The following is a 20,737-nucleotide window of genomic DNA, read 5'->3' on the forward strand; positions in this document are numbered from 1 at the left end:
ACCCTGAGGTTAAGGAAAGGCTGCGGGTGCTGCTTTTCTCTGATGGATCACAGGATGGTGGGGGTTGGAAGGGCCCTCTGTGGGTCCCCCAGCCCAACCCCCTGCCCAAGCAGGGTCACCCAGAGCAGGCTGCACAGCACCGCGGCCAGGCGGGGCTGGAATATCTCCAGAGAAGGAGACTCCACAGCCTCCCTGGGCAGCCTGGGCCAGGGCTCCGTCACCCTCAGAGGGAAGAAGTTCTTCCTCATGTTCAGCTGGAACTTCCTTGGCTTCAGTTTGTAAACTGGGCCGGACCCTGGTCTGACAGTGGCTGTGGCAGCGAGGGACCTGCTCAATGTTCACCCCTGCCTCAGGCTTCAGCACAGACAAGGCAGCAGGGCTGGCAGCTCTCACATTGGCTCACTCCTGCCTTAAGGCCTGCACCCTGTGATGGGCAGCTTTAGTTTCGCAGCCCCAGGGCTTCAGTGTTGGAACACCGACAGCGTTCCCATGGTGGCTGCGCAGAGCTGGGAGCCCTCCACAGCCCTTCTCACTCAGAGGGTGATTTATTTTGCTCTCTGCTGTCTGACATTGTCTCACTGCCCCTCTTACCCCACTCACGAAACCTTCCTCCTGCAGAAGTTCAGCTTCTGCCTTCACGCTCCTTGCTGTAACTACCCCGCCTCAGAGCCCGCAGCTGCGGGGAGTAAGACGAATTTCTGGTTGTAGATCTGACCCACAGCTCTGCCAGCAGCGGCGTCACCACTGCTGCAGCCACCGTGCGGTGGTGCTGGAAGCGGCTGCTTTCCCCTGCGTGGAGAAGGAGCAGGGGACCAGCCCTGTGTGCCGGCCGCTGGGTCTCTGGCAGGGGAAGGAATATTGGGGTTGCCCCAGCCCAGCCCCTCTGCTCCCGCCGAGGCAGCGCTGGGAAGAAGGCGGAGGCGAGGCAGAGTAGTCACATTTTTTATTTTAACTTTTCAGGGGAACAGGGGAGAAAGAGTATACATTTTTTTTATTTTATTTGTACAATATTTAACAATCACTTTATTGAGGGCGGGGGGGAGGGGTGGTGTGTTTTCAGCGCTCGCAGAAAAACAGCGAGTGCCTTTTGACAGTAGTACAACAACCTGTGCCCGAAACACTGACAAATACAAAGAGTAAAGGTCAAGAATTGCTTACCGAAACCTCGAGAGGTAACGAATAGTACATGGACTGAAAAAAAAATGGAAGGGAAAACCCAAAAGAAGTACTGCTGGTTGAGTATCTGAGGTAAACGATGTCCCGTCAAGGATGCTACTTGAATCGTTTTGCCCACGAACACGCAGTGCGGCTTGCGGCTTTTTGTACCAAGTGTTCCCAATAAAGGTAAATGTGTTAAAAAAGGATAAAAAAAAGAGGAGCTGGAAAAAGAGCCAACTGGTAACCCTGGTTATTGTGATGAATGCTAGCGTGAGCAGGGAACGCCTTACCACCACTCTCTGGTTACAACTGAGTGAGCGCAGCGGGAGGTGCTGTTTGGGACCTCCACCGGCTCCTTAGGAAGCGGCAGGTCCTCGCGCTGCGGTCCCCGCCCGCGCTCTCCAACAACTCCATCACCCCCGGGGCCGGGTCTCTGCTCTGAACAGCTGCGGCCCGGAGGGGTAAGGCCACGCTCCTGCCTCCTCACCCCCCAACGCAACCTCACAACGCGGGGCTCGACCTCCCAGCAAGGTGGGGATGCGTTTCGGCAGCCGCAAGGGGAGCGCGAGGGACGGGCCCGACGGCGAAGCCCACGCTGGTTCTGCTAGGAGGGGGGCTACAGCTCACTGGGAGCACAGAGCTCGGCAGTGACGCACAAACGGGTTCCTGTTTGTTCAGAACTCGGCAGCCGCGTTCACGTCCCAAAGTAACCTCCCTGCGTTAGAAACGGAAGCAAAACGAAAGTGTCAGTCCAAGCAGCGGCCTCAAACTCCATTTCCTCCCCCCCACAGCCCAACTGCCCCCCATGGCAGGGCACGCCAGGCCCCAGCAGCACAGCTGCTCCCCTCTCCCCTTGCTGGGAAGCCCTCTCGTCCCGTTGTTCCCCAAGATGGGGCTCACCCAGCTGGGAAACGTCTGGCCGTGAGCTCCCACCTGCATCGTCACGAGCTGCTTTCGCACGGCGCCGAACGCACGGTGCCAAAGCAAAGCGAGCCGTGACGAAACACGCAGCACGCTCGGGGCGGCACGCCAGAGGTTTGTAACGCTCGTTTTACCTGGGCGCCTGGGTAAAGGATCAAGTCAATGTAGTGAACGAGAACTTCTGAGCAGCACTTTGGCACCTGCCTACCAGTCCCTGTGGGAGTTGAAGGTAAGGCGCGAGCTCCCGCCCTCGCAGAGGACGTCGGAGTTGTGAAAGCCACCGCAACGTTCCGCCTCGCATCGCGCCGGTCTGCGCGCCGGCCCGTGGCACTCGTTACCTCTGAACAGTCACTGCACATTTGCACTTGTAAGCGCCACGAAATCATCCCTGAAATTTGTAAGCGTTTATAATCCGAAACCTGTGGCTGGAATTCTTTGCCTGGCGCCAGGAGAGCCCTACAGCCGTGTCACAGGCGTTGCAGACTACTCTGAGGAGACGGCAGCGAGCTTCTGGCAGAGCGGAGCCGCAAACCTCCCGGCAGAGAGCGAGGAACCCGGGGGCAACTGAGCTTCCTGAGGCGGTCCTGAAACAGCGACACGGAACCCACCGCTTCGCGGAACGCAACACGCGCTAGGCAGACCTCGTCACAAACATAAATAGGAAAAAGACTTTTTTCAAAAAAAAAAAAAAAAAGAAGAATTCAGAGCTTTCCAGTGTCATAGCTCACAGAAAATTAAAAAAAAGTCATGCTTAAGTTTTCAAATATTCCTCAGACACAGCAAACCTAAATAGAATTCAGTTAAATAAATGTACGAGAATACTCTGGGAAATGGAGGTAAGAGAAAAGCTTTAAACTAAAACAGGAAGGAAAATTTTGTTTCAATAAACAGCACTTTTTGTTTTTTTTATACACAACAAGCTAGTACAAGAAAAGGCTAAAAACACTGCTTTAGGAATGGCCATTTACTGTTGGCATGAAGCATAGCTTACCCTTTTTAAATAACACAGTGAATTTGAAATACATCATTTACAAAACGCGGACCGGTTTCTTCTTCCAATTTCGTTAGTGTTGTCAATCTCGTCGTTGAGCGGCGGTGGAACTGAGGTATACCTTGTTGAGGGAGGTTAAGTAATACTTGGAAGCCTCTTTGCTCTATCCCACGTGATTACTTGTGTTTATGTACACTGAACAGCAGCACACTAAACATTCACAAGCTGTGTCATATTGGCATTACAATAGTCATTTTTATAAACAGCAAATGCAATAAAAACAAGTTACCCTTTTTTTTTTTTTTAAATCTGAAATGAAATGTTTGATTTAAAAAAAATAACAGTAGTTCATTTAAGGAATTAGTCTCTTCCGACAGGTATTAGGAAATCGGATGTCAGTTTTTAAAACGCTCGATTGGCCAGCACGGGTCCGTATTCTTCGTTTGCGCTCCTCAACGGCGCGCGCTCCTTCCTCAGCCGCGCGTCCTTCGGGCGTCAGCAGGGAATGCAAAAAGTCTCACGGATCCACGTTGGGAGGGAGGCAGGGGCAAGACAAAGGAAAACCACCTCGCGACGATGTTCCGGCGAGACTCACCGTTCTCGCCACGCGGAGAGCAGCGACGACGCGCGCAGTCCCGTCAGCTTTAGCAGCTCCAGTGAAAGTCCCGGCGGTCGGTTACGCCACCAGTGCAACCATCATAGACTGGATTCTTTGGGAGGAAAGTCCACGTTTGTCACCATTGTGACCACAGTCACGATGTCCTCTGTTGTGATAATGTTAGTCAGTTTTTGCATCTGGATAATGCGTTCTTCCACGCAGCCCGCCGACAGCCTGGCCTCGGCGTCGTGATCCCAGCATTCCTCGATTGTTTCACAAAGCATCGCCATTCCCTGCGGGCAAAGCCAGGGAAGAAGTAACAGCACACAGCGTCAGCGGCAAGTTGTACCAAGGCGGGGTCGCCTAGCGAGCCCAGTAGCAAATTAGAGCATTTCAAGGTGTGTCTCCCAACTTCCAACCCTCTGTCCACCAGGAAGCCGTGCCGTGTTTGTTTTGAAACCCAGTGTGTCACACGGGGCCTTAGGTCTTCTCTATTTTGCACTATTTAGAGAACACCTGCAACAGCCAGCAAATTTTCACCCTACAACACTCAAGTCCGCTGGTAAAGTCATCCTGCTGTTTGAGAAGTTCTCAAACTGGGAGGAGTGGTGGGTACACCGGCAGGCTGTGCTGCCATTCAGTGTGACCTGGACAGGCTGGAGAGCTGGGCAGAGAGGAACCTGATGAGGTTCAACAAGGGCAAGGGCAGGGTCCTGCACCTGGGGAGGAACAGCCCCAGGCACCAGTACAGGCTGGGGCTGAGCTGCTGGGGACCACCTCTGTGGAGAGGGACTGGGAGTGCTGGGGGACGACAGGGTGACCATGAGCCAGCAGCGTGCCCTGGGTGCCAAGAAGGCCAATGGGATCCTGGGGTGCATTAGGAGGAGTGTGGGCAGCAGGGCGAGGGAGGTTCTCCTCCCCTCTGCTCTGCCCTGGGGAGGCCCCATCTGCAGTGCTGTGTCCAGTTCTGGGCTCCCCAGTTCAAGAAAGATGAGGAGCTGCTGGAGAGAGTCCAGCGGAGGGCTACGAGGATGATGAGGGGACTGGAACATCTCCCCTACGAGGAGATGCTGAGGGAGCTGGGCTTGTTCAGCCTGGAGAAGAGAAGGCTGCGAGGGGACCTTAGAAATGCCCCTAAATATCTGCAGGGTGGGTGTCAGGAGGATGGGGCCAGACTCTTTCCAGTGGTGCCCAGCGACAGGACAAGGGGCAACGGGCACAAACTGAAGCAGAGGAAGCTCCAGCTGAACCCGAGGAAGAACTTCTTCCCTCTGAGGGTGCCGGAGCCCTGGCCCAGGCTGCCCAGGGAGGCTGTGGAGTCTCCTTCTCTGGAGATATTCCAGCCCCGCCTGGACGCGGTCCTGTGCAGCCTGCTCTGGGTGACCCTGCTTGGGCAGGGGGTTGGGCTGGGTGACCCACAGAGGTCCCTGCTAACCCCGACCATGCTGGGATTCTGTGAAAAGAGGGCGAGTTCCTCCGTGAGCAGGCAGAACTTCAAGGGAAATCCAAACTGTGTGCGAGGGGCTTCACTCCTGACAGCAGGCAGCTCCCCTCCGGGGTAGCAGCGAGCTAACACGCTAACTCCCGGGAGCGGGTGGTAACCCGCTTCTCCTGCGGACAGGCCGTGGTGTCTCTTGTTTCTAACAACCCATTTTTTAAAAAAATAAAGCAGTGCTCAGAACGTGCAGCAGCGCTGCAGCGAGTCTGTGGCCATAAACCAGCTGGGAAGGCGTGCCTTTGATGTCTCCCTAACTGATCCCAGAAACTCCGCAGACGACACTGCTCACCCGACAGCACTATGTTCAGTTTGGAGCATTCCTGTAGTAACTCAAGATTCTTATTTGTTAAATATATTTTTAACATGTGCGTTCAGAAGTAACACTCAAGAATCTCCTCTTTCACAAAAAAAAAAAAAAAAAGAAGAAAATCACCCTTTCAAATCACTCAAGAGAGAATATTTTAAGATTAAGAACATATTTGCAGTCCATTTAATTCTTCCTGGAAGGATTCAGTTCTTCCTACAGGACTGCATTCCGAACACAGCACGGGATTAACCACCCCTGCAGCTCAGCGCGCGGCAGAACGCCGCAGAACCCGGCGGCAGCGCTACTTACAGCGTGTTTTTGCCAGCACTCTCTTAAAACAGGTCTCTTCTTTTTATGAACCACAACCTCCTGCATGTCTTCAAGGGAGGGATGCTGGCCAATTTCTTCTTCAAATGGCAACATGTACTCATCTACTGGGCCTGTAAGATGAAAAGAAAGAAGTTAAATCACTCATTTTGCTTTAAGAAAGAGCAGAAAATAAAAAAGAGGCTGCTGTCTTAGAAAGACAGCTCCTGGCCCAGAGGTTCGAGAGACGAGGGCGGAGGGGGGCCCTCGGACCCGCAGCTTCTCCCGGCCGCCTCCAGCAAGCCACGGCTGCGGGGAGCCAAACCCCCTCCTCCTCCCAGGCCTGCGGGCTCTCTCGGCACCCCCTCGTCAGCGCCAGGCACGCGGCGAAGGGCGAGCCTGCGGCAGCAACTGCTGCACCCCTCCGTGAACACAACGCGCTTCCTCCTCCCGCCCGCGCAGCCCAGGACAGCCGCAGGGATGCTGAGGCTCAGCCCAGCACTCACCCCTACCCGAGTCAGAGGGACGCGCCTCGTGGGCTGGAGCACGGATTGCACTGCTACAGGGCACAGAACACGAAGGGACTGTGAGTGAGGGACCTGGTGAGGTTCAACAAGGGTGAGGGCAGGGTCCTGCACCTGGGGAGGAACAACCCCAGGCACCAGGACAGGCTGGGGCTGACCTGCTGGAGAGCAGCTCTGTGGAGAGGGACTGGGAGTGCTGGGGGACGACAGGGTGACCATGAGCCAGCAGCGTGCCCTGGCTGCCAAGAAGGCCAATGGGATCCTGGGGTGCATTAGGAGGAGTGTGGGCAGCAGGTCAAGGGAGGTTCTCCTTCCCCTCTACTCTGCCCTGGTGAGGCCCCATCTGCAGTGCTATGTCCAGTGCTGGGCTCCTCAGTTCAAGAAAGATGAGGAGCTGCTGGAGAGAGTCCAGCGGAGGACTACGAGGATGAGGAGGGGACTGGAGCATCTCTCCTACGAGGAGAGGCTGAGGGAGCTGGGCTTGTTCAGCCTGGAGAAGAGAAGGCTGAGAGGGGACCTTAGAAATGCCTCTAAATATCTGCAGGGTGGGTGTCAGGAGGACGGGGCCAGACTCTTTCCAGTGGTGCCAGCGACAGGACAAGGGGCAACGGGCACAAACTGAAGCAGAGGAAGCTCCAGCTGAACACGAGGAAGAGCTTCTTCCCTCTGAGGGTGACGGAGCCCTGGAACAGGCTGCCCAGGGAGGTTGTGGAGTCTCCTTCTCTGGAGATATTCCAGCCCCGCCTGGCCGCGGTGCTGTGCAGCCTGCTGTGGGTGACCCTGCTTGGGCAGAGGGTTGGGCTGGGTGACCCACAGAGGTCCCTTCCAACCCCTGCCATCCTGTGAGTCTGTGATACATGTTTTGTGATCTGAGATCAAAAGTTTCAAAGGAGGAGGAAAGGGAAGACAGAAGAAATGAAGAGTGTGGTACAGATGACGAGGCTAAAACCACCATGTCTGCAGAAAGGAAAATGGCAGCCGTGACTGCCGAGCTACCCAAAGCCGTGACTCCAGAAGGCTGCTTTCCTCCACTGACATCTCCTTTGCTTTCTGCAGCAGCAGCCACCACACCTGCCAGGCACACCTACGACACGCTCTGAGGAAGGTTTAGGTACGTATGGTTTTCAGCACGCTGAGGCACGAGGAATCAACACAGAACGTGGGGTGGCCCAAGAAACCTGGGCAAGACGGCGTCTATCTAACTCTTTTAGAAGGGTCAGGTCTCCCTAGCAGCTTCTGCTCTGTGGGAATGGCTGAGGCAGCGAAGTGCTGCTTGGAGCGGAAAAGCGCTGTGTGGCCACGCGCTGATCCGCTCGGAGCTCCGACACGTCTTGGCTTTTGATACGGATACCTGTCAGCTGCGCCGGGCTTTCACAGGAGAGCGAGACGACAAATGACATCGCTAGCCTGAGCGAAACTGTCCTATGTACTCTGCTGCATTTAGCTGCTTTAAAGACTGTACTGAAAACACAACTTTCTCCCAGACATTTTTGAGCCTTGTCTTTTGTCTTGTTCTTGATGGATCCTGACTTGTTCTGGGCACCCGAAGACCACCTCTATTTACAGAATTTACAGAACAGCATTCATACCTGAAATAGGATATCTGGTATCTTTTCTCGATAGCTTTAAAACTGGATCCAACAGTTTGCTTCACGAGGAGAACAGCTGTCATGGACCCACACCCAACAAGGTACCAGCTGCAGATTTCTCAGACGTTACTGTATTTTCAGCCTCTAAGCTATCAACACTTGGCGACTCTGACATCTGTACGAGCTGAACTAATGCCACAGTCGGGAGGACAAAGAGGAAGAGCGGGCAGGGAGGCACTGAGCTTACATGGGACGGTCTCACTCTGGTGCCTGAGGCTAAGCCAGAAATGGGGACTTTTAACATCCCACTGCAGCCAACCGCCCGCCTGATGCCCCGCGGAGCCGTTCGCCACCACTCGGGAAGATACCCGGCACGTGCTTACGGGCAGCCAGAACACTGTTAACTGCAGCAGTGCTCTCTGTAATAAAATGCATGTTGACCCATGACAACTCTCCATGTCGTTAGCCTTGTATTCCCTTACGACACCGGGAACCCGTCTCTGACACTCCTAAGCACCTCCACACACCGTCCCCAGACACCTCATCGTCCAAGGTGTGCAGCAGGAGACACCAAGCTCTCCGCAGGTGCTGGTGGGATGTCTTTGTCACCAAGGTTAACCTAATCTGAGCTTCTGTTTATAAAAAGCAGCAATACCTTTAAGATAAACTGATTGGCACTGAGGCTGTCAGGCTGAACTCAGAAGAAACCAAGCCTATTAGGGCAGGGGTTCCACAGGAATTCTCTCCCTTCCTTACCAGGACCAGGAGAAGAAATGCAACAGGCGTCCATGTAGCAGACAACTCTTACCTGGGATGCCAGACACTGAAGAGACTCCATAACACAGTGACTCCATGGTGCTGGCGTTTCATTCACTTCCCCACAAGACTACCACCTTTATTCAATTTTACTACATACATATAATTTACCTTCCCATTTCTTGCTTTAAATGCACCTCTCACAAATGACAATAAGTATTTCCACAGATCACATCTGTTGCTTACCATCTGCGGCAGTACAGCGCGATGCCAGTTCCCAGAGGACCAATCCCATGGCATACATATCTATTCTCAAAAACGCATCCCTTTGGAAGTTTATAGCACCTTCTAGTACCTCAGGGGCCATATACCTTCGTGTGCCAACCTTGAAAGAGAGGAAAAGCATAAAAATCTGTACACCAAGCGTGAACATGACCACAATTACCACCCCAGCTGGTGCCCATTGTAACAGTACTGCAGACCAGCAGCACTTTTTGTCAAAGATTAAAACCACCCACGGTTATCCTTGCCTAGAGCTAACTTTTGGAAGTTTCTTGTATTCTTCTATCCAATAGTAGGTAAGAGGAATTAGGAACAGTCGTATAAACTGGGCCCTATAAGGGATGTTTACAAAGCAGGAAACTCTGAATATATTTTTAAATAACACATTTGCATAACAATTCATCATATCTGTCACTGTCATTCCTCAATTTTATCTGTGGTAGATGTCCCTGCTCATGGCAGGGGGTTGGACTATATGACCTTTAAAGGTCCCTTCCAACCCAAACCGTTCTGTGATTCTATGATTTTCTTCCACATTACAGGAAGGCCACTATTCTTCTTTTTTTGTGTTGTAAGGATGTGATGCATGCTTATGTTTCTCCCCATGACAGGGGCAGTAATAAAAATCCCAAAGGCAAACTAGCTACCAAAGCACAGTTTACACTGAGAAAGTTATATGAAATTACTGCACAGAACTGCCCGTTGAATGAAAACTTTGGGGATACCCATTCTTTTTGACCACAGTCAACGATGAAATTATGTCATCTGAATAAATCAGGACTTCGACGATGTCTGAACAAGATCTACTGCATTATTTAAACCCTCATGGTAATAGCTATGTCCCTCTTAAGTTGCTGAGGTTTTATAATCTTCTTGTAAGGATTTTATTTTTGTCACTCAACCACAAACTATGAAGTTATGCCTAAAATTAAATATATTTAGTTTTCCAAAAGTCGCAATGCTCTAAGCTCAAGCTTGTTATTCTGGAAGCACACGGTACTAAATCAGCTCCCCGTTGTATGACAAACGCTGGATTTGTACTGCTGCCATTTCAGGAGAGTGACTGTTGCTAGGTCAGAAAGCTGGGAAGTGGCTGCCAGTGTAACTCCTCAATTTCTGAACAGGATCTCAGAATAATTAATAAAATATGGCAAGATCGCTCTTTCCCTCTAGAATGAATGAAAACAAGGGGGGAAGAGAGGCCACGTAATGAGATCAGGGGGAAGGCTGTGATCTGTAATTATCTAAAGAACTGTTTAATGCTTACCCTGTGAGAAGAAAGCACAAATTTCTACATTCCTTAAAGGGCACCAAAAATAAGGCTGCTGATCTAGTATCCTCCGCACGAAGAATGCCTAAACTATCCATTTCCATTCACATGCAGTTAACAGTTGTATCAGTTATGTAAATGACTTGGTATTTACCTGTCCATGTGTATCCCCTGCAGACTTTCCAGCCTCAAACTTTAAAGCTAGACCAAAATCAGCAATACAAGCTGTAAGATTATTTTTCAGCAGCACGTTCTTGCTTTTGATGTCCCTTTCAAGTTAAGGAAAAAAATTAGATATCTCGAACATGGAATACCATACAAAATTCTAAAGAAAAAGTAGTACAACAAAACAAAGAACATTGCAATCTGGCAGGCAAGAAAATTATAAAGCAACAGTCCATTCAGACAACAAAAGAATAGTAATAATAAAACCCAGGAGTACACTTGCAGACCTTTATTCTTATGGACACATACAAGACTGCAACTGGAACTATCATTTTATGCTTAGGTTTAAAATACTTGCAGATTTATAAGGACGTATGATACAGAAATAGAATAAAAGTGTAATTACTGCATACTTTAATTACAACTAGATTTTGTTTGTTTAAATAATAGGAAATACAACACTTTGAAAAATGAATCTTGATTGTTTCTCACAAGGAGATACCTGGTTTCCAGCAGAACCGAAAGATAACAGACTCGATCCAGGCATACCCATCTGTCCTGTGCGTACCTCTCCCTCTCCCCATTTTGCCATCAGTCAATCAGTTATGCTTATGAAATTCCAAATTCTGCAGAATCTGCATTTCTCCTGCTCCATACACCTATCTTTCCTTTTGCTTACCACTGTTGCTTCAGCTCCCTGCTTCTATTCATAGCTTTCTATACCTACCTCATTTAAAATAACCCAGCAATTACACTCAACAGTAGGCATAACACCACTTAGAGCAAATACTTCCATGTGAAGGCATTCAGTATTACTTCAAGTCATACACCTAACCGTTTAAGTTGTTTCAAATTGCTATAATGCCAATAATTTTATACACTGCAGAGGGTACGTAAATAATTAACTGTATAAAAAAAGAATTTATGACATTAGCTACAATCACCACACCAAGTTCTCCAAACCATCAGCTAGACTTTCGCTTAGGCTGAGCAGATTTTGGGTTTTTTATGAGGCTCTCGATAATTCTGGGAAGAAGATATCACAGAGTAACTATCTGAATACTTCCTATCTATCCAAGTTTCATATCCTTTAGCTCAAAGTTCAATAGTCACAATCACCTGAAAATATTTTACATATACTGTACCTATGTGAGATGGCGGGTTTATGTCCATCTTTTAGCCCTGGTATATCCTCGTGGAGATAAGCCAAGCCTCTAGCCATAGTTTGAGCGATGTGACATAACTCATTCCAGGAGACCACATTAGCCTTGAGAAAGTCTGTTAATGAACCCTGCACAGCGGAAAAAAAAGAATTACAAGATCAGTTTCATTCTCCTCTGCTCACAGAGAAAACTTCTAGCTGGCCTCCATCGTTAAGGAACACGATACGCCTGTCTGCCTTTCTCTGGTTTCCGACAGGCCACATAATTATACACATTCATGAACAATCAACTGCTAGTTTAAACAACAAAAAAATTAACCTCTTGCATTATCTCTAGTCCATGAACAGAATCAAGATGTACCTACGCATCACCTCAACAGGCAAAGAGTGCAATGAACTCTTAAGTGGTACACTTGCAAATCAACTGTGCGCTTAACTGACATTGTCCAAACTGGAGCTAGACTTAAGATATTGAGGTTTTTTATAAAGACAATCCTGCTTTTACCAGGGTGATCTATCACCTTCCAGGCGCAGGAAATTACAGGTTAGATTCACCTTCCAGGATCCTGCTGAACTGCGTTATGTCCATTCTCTACGACTTACAATTGACAGTCTAAGTCTTTTCTTACAAACCAGCAGCAGTGAACTCCAGTTTCACAATACAGTTTCAGAGTGAAATACATACTCCAAAAAAAAAAAAAATATAAAGAGCTGAAGTAAAACCTAGTCAACACAAAGCACTTCTCTTGAAACTCATCTCTATAGCCCACTCTATGCACATATTGTCATGGATTTGCATATTATGCAGTTTGTGAGATGTCACCGTGTCACACGTTGCTGTGTGAAAAGCTGACACAAAAGGAAAAAATGAACAACGCGTTGTCAAAATGTAGAGACTTTAAAAATAAAATTTTAAAAAAAATTGTATTTTCTGTCAATTAGAGTCATCTCCATGCCATCTTTCCAACAGTAACAAGATTTTTTAAACTCTTGGACAAAAACCAAAAAAGGCAATAACCTTTCGGAAAGACAAATTAGTTTGACATCATCTACTTGATCGTGAAGATCTGTCGAAAATTTTAAATAGTTGGATAGTTTTAGTCTTCTACATTATTAAAGCAGAGGCACAAGTGGCACAAAAATGCCAGAATGAAGAATGTAACATTCAATACTAGCAAGGCGATCCGTGACCCAGCCTTACTGCATCAGCGTGTCCGTATTACACAGATTTGTTCCTTCTCCAATCTGCTACAGGTAACATCTTCCTAACGCCTCTTTGCCTGCACCAGCACCAAATTGAAGTTTGAGTTTGTGGGGTTTTTTTGCTCTTTGTACTTGTATCTGTGTGACAGTTACATGCATTAAAAAAAAAATTTAAGTGGATAAAACAGTGAACATATTCTTAATTACATATATTTGTTTCTTATTGTGGTTATCACAAGATAATTTATATGTATTACTTCATTCTGAAAGACTCCAATCAACTAATGGAATTAAACCAAAAATAAAACACCACAATCTCTGCAACATGGAGTTTATTTAATTTAGGCAGGTTTAGATGGGAGATATTAAAAACATACATATTCTAAAAAGCAAGAAAGAATGAATTTTTGTTTTTTAAAACAACTCCTCTATTAAGCAAATACCGATGACAACTTTCTCAGCTGGCTGAAAATAAATTTAAATAAATTCATATCCAAGAGACACAAGCTAAGAGTAAGCAAAATCTATTTTAAATTTTTTCTTAAAAAAAAAAATAAAAAAAGAAACTACACTGAGAACTAAACATACCTTTTCGTGAAACGCTGTAATTAACCAGAGATCGACATCAATGCTAGTGCCTCGTTTCTCTGCACCAATGAACTGCAAAATATTGTCATGCTTCATCCCAGGTAAACTGTAAATTTCATATTCATTCTGCCATGACTGTTTGTCCTTTAAACAAAAGAACACATCAAACCAAGTTAACACCACAGTAATGAGAATAAACACTACTTTCCCTGACAGAAGTTTCCTCCTACAATTTACTGTGCATTTGTACATGATCTGTCAAAATGACTAAAACCTTTTTTTTGGGCCAGACAGGATTTACTACCTAAAGCAAAGAAAGCATAGTGTATGTTATTAACATTATGAGGCTGATTATTTAAAAGTTACAAATGTTTAGACTAACAACAATATTTGTGCTAGAACCTACTGACCTAACATATACAAAAACACAAAAACCTGCCTTTCTGCACATTACATATTCACACATAGCGGGAAACTGTCTGAAAAACTTCAGTTTGTTGTTTACAACATCAGCTGTTCAAAACAACCTCAACTATCACAGATACGGACCACAGAAACAAAGGAAGCTGCAGATTAGGACTGCAGTCTACAGAATGCAAATCATTACCATCGCTTTAGTCTGAAGAGCATCGTTCAATTTTTATATGTTACTACCCTACAAGAACCCCATAAAGAAATAGGTTTTCCATAATTAAAAGTAACGAACAAAGTCTCTGACTCCATTTCTGTTGTGCTGGTGGCTGAAAACAGCATAAATACACGTCATTTCTCCTAGAAGAATAAGAACCTGCAGATGTATTTATTCAGCAAGTCAACACTTGGTTAATCATCAGAAAACACAAGCGTATTTCTTCACCGCAAGTAGCAGTGGGTGTTTTTAATTAATGTAAAATCTATCCTAACATCATGGTGTATGATCACTTTGTATTCTGTAACTAGACGATCTTAAAATCTTGAGCACAATCTATTCTAGAACATGGCTTTCAGAGGGTACTTGCTGGGAAGTAAATATCATTTCACTTAATTGAGGCATATTTAATTGGAACAACCACCTTACGGGTTTGCATTTCAGGACATCCCTTCCAAGTACAATTTAATTCAAAATATATTAATGGCTTTTTCTCAACTGATCAAGAGATGTGTGAAAACTGCTTGAGACTCTTCACACCAAATACAAATTTTTATGACTAGAAACACACAAACATTTCAGAGTTTTTTTCAATAATATGTCTGCTGCATTTGAATACTTACCTTAGTTCAATAAAACTCTACCTGCACGTTTTTCAGCTCAAGACATTTCCTGCATTTCAGAATTTCTCTGAACTTTCCAGATTTAGAGTATATATTGAAAATTCTCTAAAATAAAAGCCTTTTGCTGTGACTAGAAAAGTTGGTTTAACATCACTATATTGCAAGCAACACATGAAACTAAAAACTTCTGCTTACCTGAATAGGGAATATTTTGACTGCAACATACTCATTCAGCAGTTGAGCTTTCCATACACAACCAAATCTTCCCCTGGCTTTGATCTCGAGTAACTGCAATGGCTTCAAACCCATCAGCGGTGAAGGTGGAGGTGGTCCAGGATCCTGAAAGCAGGTTAAAACCATTAATTCATTTTGCTATTGTATGTGCTATCTAGGATGACAGCACTAGACTTGTAAACTGAAAGAGACTCGGTACCGTATACCCAACCCACTTGCAACAAATTCCCCCAAACAAACCAGAAACAAAACAGCAACCCTTCTGCACCGGAAAGAAAAATGAGATTGTAAAACATGCTCGGAATTAATGTGCAAGCGATAGCATAACAACAGTTACAGTACAAATCTGTCTAACCAGGTGTAAAAGCTCAGCAAAAATTAAGGAATAAAGATAATCAAATTTTACTTGTTACTGTCTTTAAGTGGTAAGAATTAAAATGAGCACCTCTGATACCTGTAAGGGTTTTTTTATTTGTTTGCTTGACACACACGTGACCCATTTAATCCTTTAGTTCAACAGCCTGGTGACAACTCTACACAGCCACCAAGGTCACCCCCACGTGCCACCAGCCGGGACGCAGAAGATGCCTACGTTAACAATTTGGCTGGGGGCAGCAGCAAATACCCTCCCTGTCTGTAGTTACCATGTCCAGTTCTCCCAGGCCATCGAGCCCATACCGCAGAATCACAGAATGGTAGGGGTTGGCAGGGACCTCTGTGGGTCACCCAGCCCAACCCCCTGCCCAAGCAGGGTCACCCAGAGCAGGCTGCACAGCACCGCGTCCAGGTGGGGCTGGAATATCTCCAGAGAAGGAGACTCCACAACCTCCCTGGGCAGCCTGGGCCAGGGCTCCGTCACCCTCAGAGGGAAGAAGTTCTTCCTCGGGTTCAGCTGGAGCTTCCTCTGCTTCAGTCTGTGCCCATTGCCCCTTGTCCTGTTGCTGGGCACCATTGAAAAGAGCTTGGCCCCATCCTCCTGACACCCACCCTGCAGATATTTATAAGCATTTATTAGGTCCCCTCGCAGCCTTCTCTTCTCCAGGCTGAACAAGCCCAGCTCCCTCAGCCTCTCCTCGTAGGAGAGATGTTCCAGCCCCCTCATCATCCTTGTAGCCCTACCAGCACAGCTCTACTTCAAAAACTCCACTGCTTACTGGGACAGAAGGCTGCAAACCACAACACAGCCAGGCCATGCCATGACAAGGTCCTTCAGGACGTCACTAACAATTTTTTCACCCAGAAACCACGGAACCACACGCATCACGCAGGTGTTTGGCACAGGAAACCGCACACCGGCATCTCCCCAGCCAGCCCCCCACGCCAACCCACCGGCGGCGTGAGGAACCGCAGCACCGACGCCTCAGCCTGCTGAGCCACTCCTACTGCTCCCAGCGTTTGCTAATGTGGGAAACCAACATGCGACTGAAACGGCAGCGCTTGGCTGTACCCCAGAAACAGATCTGGAATTAAATTTAAGAGGTTACCTTGCCGTATCTTACAGTATTTGTAGTTCACTGAGGGGCAGCCCAACAACTCCTTTTCAAATACAACAGCGCAAGCTGGGAAGTACAACTGCAAGTGAGACAGAGCTTCCACACAGCTACCCATAGAACCACCCATTTTGCTACAGATTTGAACAATTCCCCATTCAGGGAAAGAAAATGCGACAGCTTATTGATTATCTCGTATTTTATACATCTCTTGCATATTGTGGATCCTACACATCACCTGAATGCAAGCAGCAGATTTTCAGCTTTACTGCCAGAGGTGTGCTTCTTTCCGGGCCGTCCTTTTCTCTCCAACCCCCCGCCTCAGATCAGCCTGCAGCTGTGTAAGCGTCTTCCCTGCTACGAACAAACGCACCAGACCCATCACACACGCCTCTGCAGCAAAGACTACTGCCCTACGCACCGGGCCACAGCCACGTTCTCTCTGCTGTCTGATCCCTGTTTTCTGCAGGAAAATAAGTCACCTTCTGGTGTGTAGCAGTCACCAGGCAGAATCACCAATACCGCTGCCATGTGATACAGCTCCACCTTCCTTCCACACCCCCCCAAGTTAGTTGAAACCATGATTTGTTCCTCAGTCCAAATTACCACGGAGCACTGCCAGGGCCATTGCTGACAGCGTGGGGGCAGACGGGATCACAGAGGGAGGGGGGTGAAGGGCTGCTTTCAGCGGCAGTGCAGTCTATGGAGACCACAAAACCGTACCACAAGTCTCAATATTACACATGAGAGAAAAAAACCATACACGTGAAAGGTAGGTATCACTTTTAAGTGATATCCACACTGTGGAATGCAGTAGAAAACCCCACCCAAAAGTCTACTGTTCAAAAAAACCTCCAAAGCGTACACTTGGCTTTTGTATTTTTCTCCCCAAACACACACAAATGTAATGCTGTTTTAAAGAGAAAGAATGAAAAACATTGGAGTAGTCGCTTCTACAAAACGAATGAGAGTACTCCACAGCTAAGTATCAGCTAGCAACATAAATGTCCTGCGCATGTTAACAACATCTTCTGAACAACCGTGGGTTTAAGTATTCTTTGCTGTTGTGAGAATGGAGACAAGTGCTTCTGTATCCAATCCCAGTTTCGAGTAGTTTAAGCAAGAATAAATAACCATGCTCTTTTTTCTTATTAAGCAATAAATATATCCTTCAAAAAGAACAAGTTTCATAGCCACAGATTTATAGAAATTTAAAGAAACTGTAACCTAATTCCAGAAATTAATAACTGTAAAAGAAAATATAATATTTGAAATGCAAATTAGACACACATTACAGTACTCTCCTCAAAAAAGTATAGAATCCTTTCATAAATATGACAGCAATAGATGCTTTAAGTTGTTACAGCAAAGTTTCTGGGTTCGCACTGGACAAACAACACTACAGAAACTGAAGTTTAAGAGCGAAGTTTTCCCTCCTGTGCTGCCTTTCACTCAATGCTAAAGCCCTTCATGAATAGTTCAAGCATCAGGGAAATCACTGCCCTCCATTTGTAACAGTTGCAGTTACAAGCAAAACTAGAAACAAGATGCCCAGATTTACTCAGAAAAGCCAACTTGCAAAAAAAAAAAAACCAAACAAAACACAAAACACCAAAACCCACAAAAAAAACAAGAAAAAAACAAAGAAACCAAACAAACCAGAAAAAACCCACCCCCCCACCCCCGTTATTTATAAGAATCCTAAGCACTGTGCAGCATCTGGGGATTTAATATCAGGCAATCAGGCAACTTTTGAAAGTTTTGAACCTAGAGACTTGCCTAAATTAAGAGAACAATTTGTGGGAAGTAAACCCAAATCTCACTCTGCTTTCGTGGCTAGAACAACTCCCTTTCCTTTCCATACCCTCCACCCAAAGACACTGTCCGTATTTTGAAGCACACGATATGAATTTTTTCTCAGCCATCAAGCAAATGACCACTTAACACTTTTCACAGATTTGAATTATTTATTTTAATTATTATTTATTACAGCATCTACCACATGAGAGCAGGCAGCAACCCCTCAGCAAAAACTGGCCAGTGAAAACTCGTGCTTCTTACTTTCACATTAGACCACAGTACTTTTCATATACCCGAACCTCTCATTTCCTAGAAAACCCTGGCATTTCAAAATCCTTTCCCACTACCTTATATAGCAACCTCCTGTGGCTCCCTGCACAATTTCCCTTTCGTGTTGAAACATTTCTATGAAGTCAAAACTTCCGGCGTTCTTAGGAAGAAGCAACACACACCCACACACACAAATCAAAACAAATCTGATTTAAAATGGAAAGTATAATTGCCTTCTGTTAACATAACTAAAAAGAATAGTTTTCCAGGTTTTTTTCTGATTTTTTTCTTCCAAACATCTTTGTTAAAAATCAACAGGCATTTACTGTAAAACTACAGGCACTACTTTTATACAGAAACGTTCCTCGACAGTATTTTCAACTTGCTCTACTTCTAAGCAAAAATGTTTAACGTGCCACAGGCGTAATTATTTTTGCTTGGCTTTTCAGAACCATCTCTGTGGCGCCAAGCATGATGACATAATGTGAGTAAAGATATAATGTGGATATATTAGCCTAACAGCTTGCCACAGCTGTCAAAAAACAAGGGCCCAGTTTCCCGTTCCCGAGCTTTCCCTGTCCCTTCCCTTGGGATGACTCTGGTACTTGTTTGACCACAGAGCAAATGAAGGCAACAGGCTATATTGCCAGAAAGCTTTTATTTATTTTTAAATTCAGGTTAGTTTTCCGATTTTTTTTTTTCTGATACTTTTAAAATCAGGTTAGTTTTCTGACAGTTTAGCAAATGGAACCAGTTTGCACCAAGGTCCAGGTTGACTCCCAACAGCGCGGCAAGGCAGAGAGAAGCAGGGCTCTCTTTGGGGAGCGGGGAGCCACTGGCCCGCGTCACTTCGTCCCCGTACTCCTCCTTCCCAAAGAGACCCTCTGCCCTAACCCCAGCTGAGGCAGCGGGAAGACTCCTGCTGCACAACCGCCCACCACCAGGCAAAAAGCAGAACCAGCAAAAAAGCACTGGAACTGACTGGGGTCACACGCTCCGTAGTACTCAGACAACTACGCTTCACTCTTCCTACGGCTCAAAGCCATCGATCCTCAAAACCGTAAGTTTGGGTTGTATGGGGATCTCAAAACCACGGACATCTGGTTATAGCGTACACTGTACAGCTCTCAAATCTCAAACGGGGCTTTTTGCTCTGATTTTTCTAGCTGGGAGATGCAGCAGCCAGCTGTCAGGTAGTGCATACTAGTCGTATGGGAAAAAGAACAGAGGGAAAACTACTCACTAAAGAATGGTAACTTCCAGAAATAGGTTTTCCTGAGCGTCTTCAAGATCACAGAGAAGCTTACCAAACGTGAAACTACACATCCATTAAAAATACGACCGGCTGAACAGACTGTTTAAAGACCTGCCCCAACACAGCCAGCCAGCACTCGCGTTCACCTCCAGTCACGTCTCTCTCACGGCAACTGAATCGGGCGATTCATCACGTACCAAGGGGGAAAAGACCAATTATCCAAACAGGGCTGTACACAGACGCGTTTCTCCTTCCTGACTCCGAAACGTAAACAAGTTCTCAAACTTCCAGAGCACATACAAGTTCTCCTTGTTAAAGGGTGCAATATTTCCCCTTGGTTACATTTGTTCTACAGCTTATATTGTGAGTAGGGTTGACAAGTTCTCCTTGAAAGAGTCTGATGACTATCTTGGCTGTTTCCTCCCTTTCTAGTTTGGGACTGATTCATTTTCAAACAGATGATCTGTAAAGTTAAGGTCCAAGTACAGTAAAAGGCGTCAGAATTCTTAAGTTTTTAATTTAATTATGTATTACATAATTATGTACTAATGTAATTATTCTAAAACCGACCCTATGATTTCCAGCAAACTGCATTTCTTTTAAATGGCAACAATTTTTCTCTTTTTCACCCCACAAAATCCTCCATTTTCTTGTACGTTGCAAACATATTCCCCAAAGGAATATAAACACAGTAGTTACTCATGGGCAGGATACTTCAGCTTCTTCCCTAGCTGAAATGATGTAATTTGAAGCAAAACAGCAATACGAATAGCAGGAACTCTGACAACTCTTTACAGATGCAAGATATTCAGGAAAATACTTGAATCGCACCATTCTATTTTCTTCTAAATTACATTTAGAAGACATTTCAGCTATTAATTAGGGACCTATACAGACAATGGAAATTGAGCATGCATGTTACAACTCAAACCTTGTCTTTTTCAACATTCAGTTTAAAAGCCTAGCAACAATGAGCAAGTTTCCGAATTAACAGTTTTCAGTTACTTTTAGTTTCACATGAAGTATCAGTAATTTAACACAAGTAAAAAGAACTTCTGGCCAGTGAAGAAGTTGCAGTAGAAACTCAATAGTGAAGGAGTATTTTTCTTCCGGCAACCT

The 20,737-nt window shown here is 46.2% G+C and overlaps 1 protein-coding gene across 2 annotated transcripts in view; it reads right to left on the reverse strand.

The window, feature by feature from the left end:
- Window positions 1–932: 932 nt before the first annotated feature.
- The window catches only part of ACVR2A (activin A receptor type 2A), a 72,989-nt gene continuing 53,184 nt past the window's right edge, over window positions 933–20,737 (reverse strand). For both annotated transcript variants that reach the window (XM_075430307.1, XM_075430306.1), the window contains 7 exons: window positions 14,765–14,908; window positions 13,319–13,462; window positions 11,511–11,656; window positions 10,355–10,469; window positions 8,895–9,033; window positions 5,783–5,913; window positions 933–3,961 (listed from right to left, as the gene is read on the reverse strand). In XM_075430307.1, the coding sequence (XP_075286422.1) occupies window positions 3,767–3,961; window positions 5,783–5,913; window positions 8,895–9,033; window positions 10,355–10,469; window positions 11,511–11,656; window positions 13,319–13,462; window positions 14,765–14,908 (1,014 nt within the window). In that variant the 3' untranslated portion in view covers window positions 933–3,766. The remainder of the gene's footprint in view (window positions 3,962–5,782; window positions 5,914–8,894; window positions 9,034–10,354; window positions 10,470–11,510; window positions 11,657–13,318; window positions 13,463–14,764; window positions 14,909–20,737) is intronic.

This window comes from Opisthocomus hoazin, chromosome 9 (genome assembly GCF_030867145.1).
Source record: "Opisthocomus hoazin isolate bOpiHoa1 chromosome 9, bOpiHoa1.hap1, whole genome shotgun sequence".
Taxonomy (NCBI): domain Eukaryota; kingdom Metazoa; phylum Chordata; class Aves; order Opisthocomiformes; family Opisthocomidae; genus Opisthocomus; species Opisthocomus hoazin.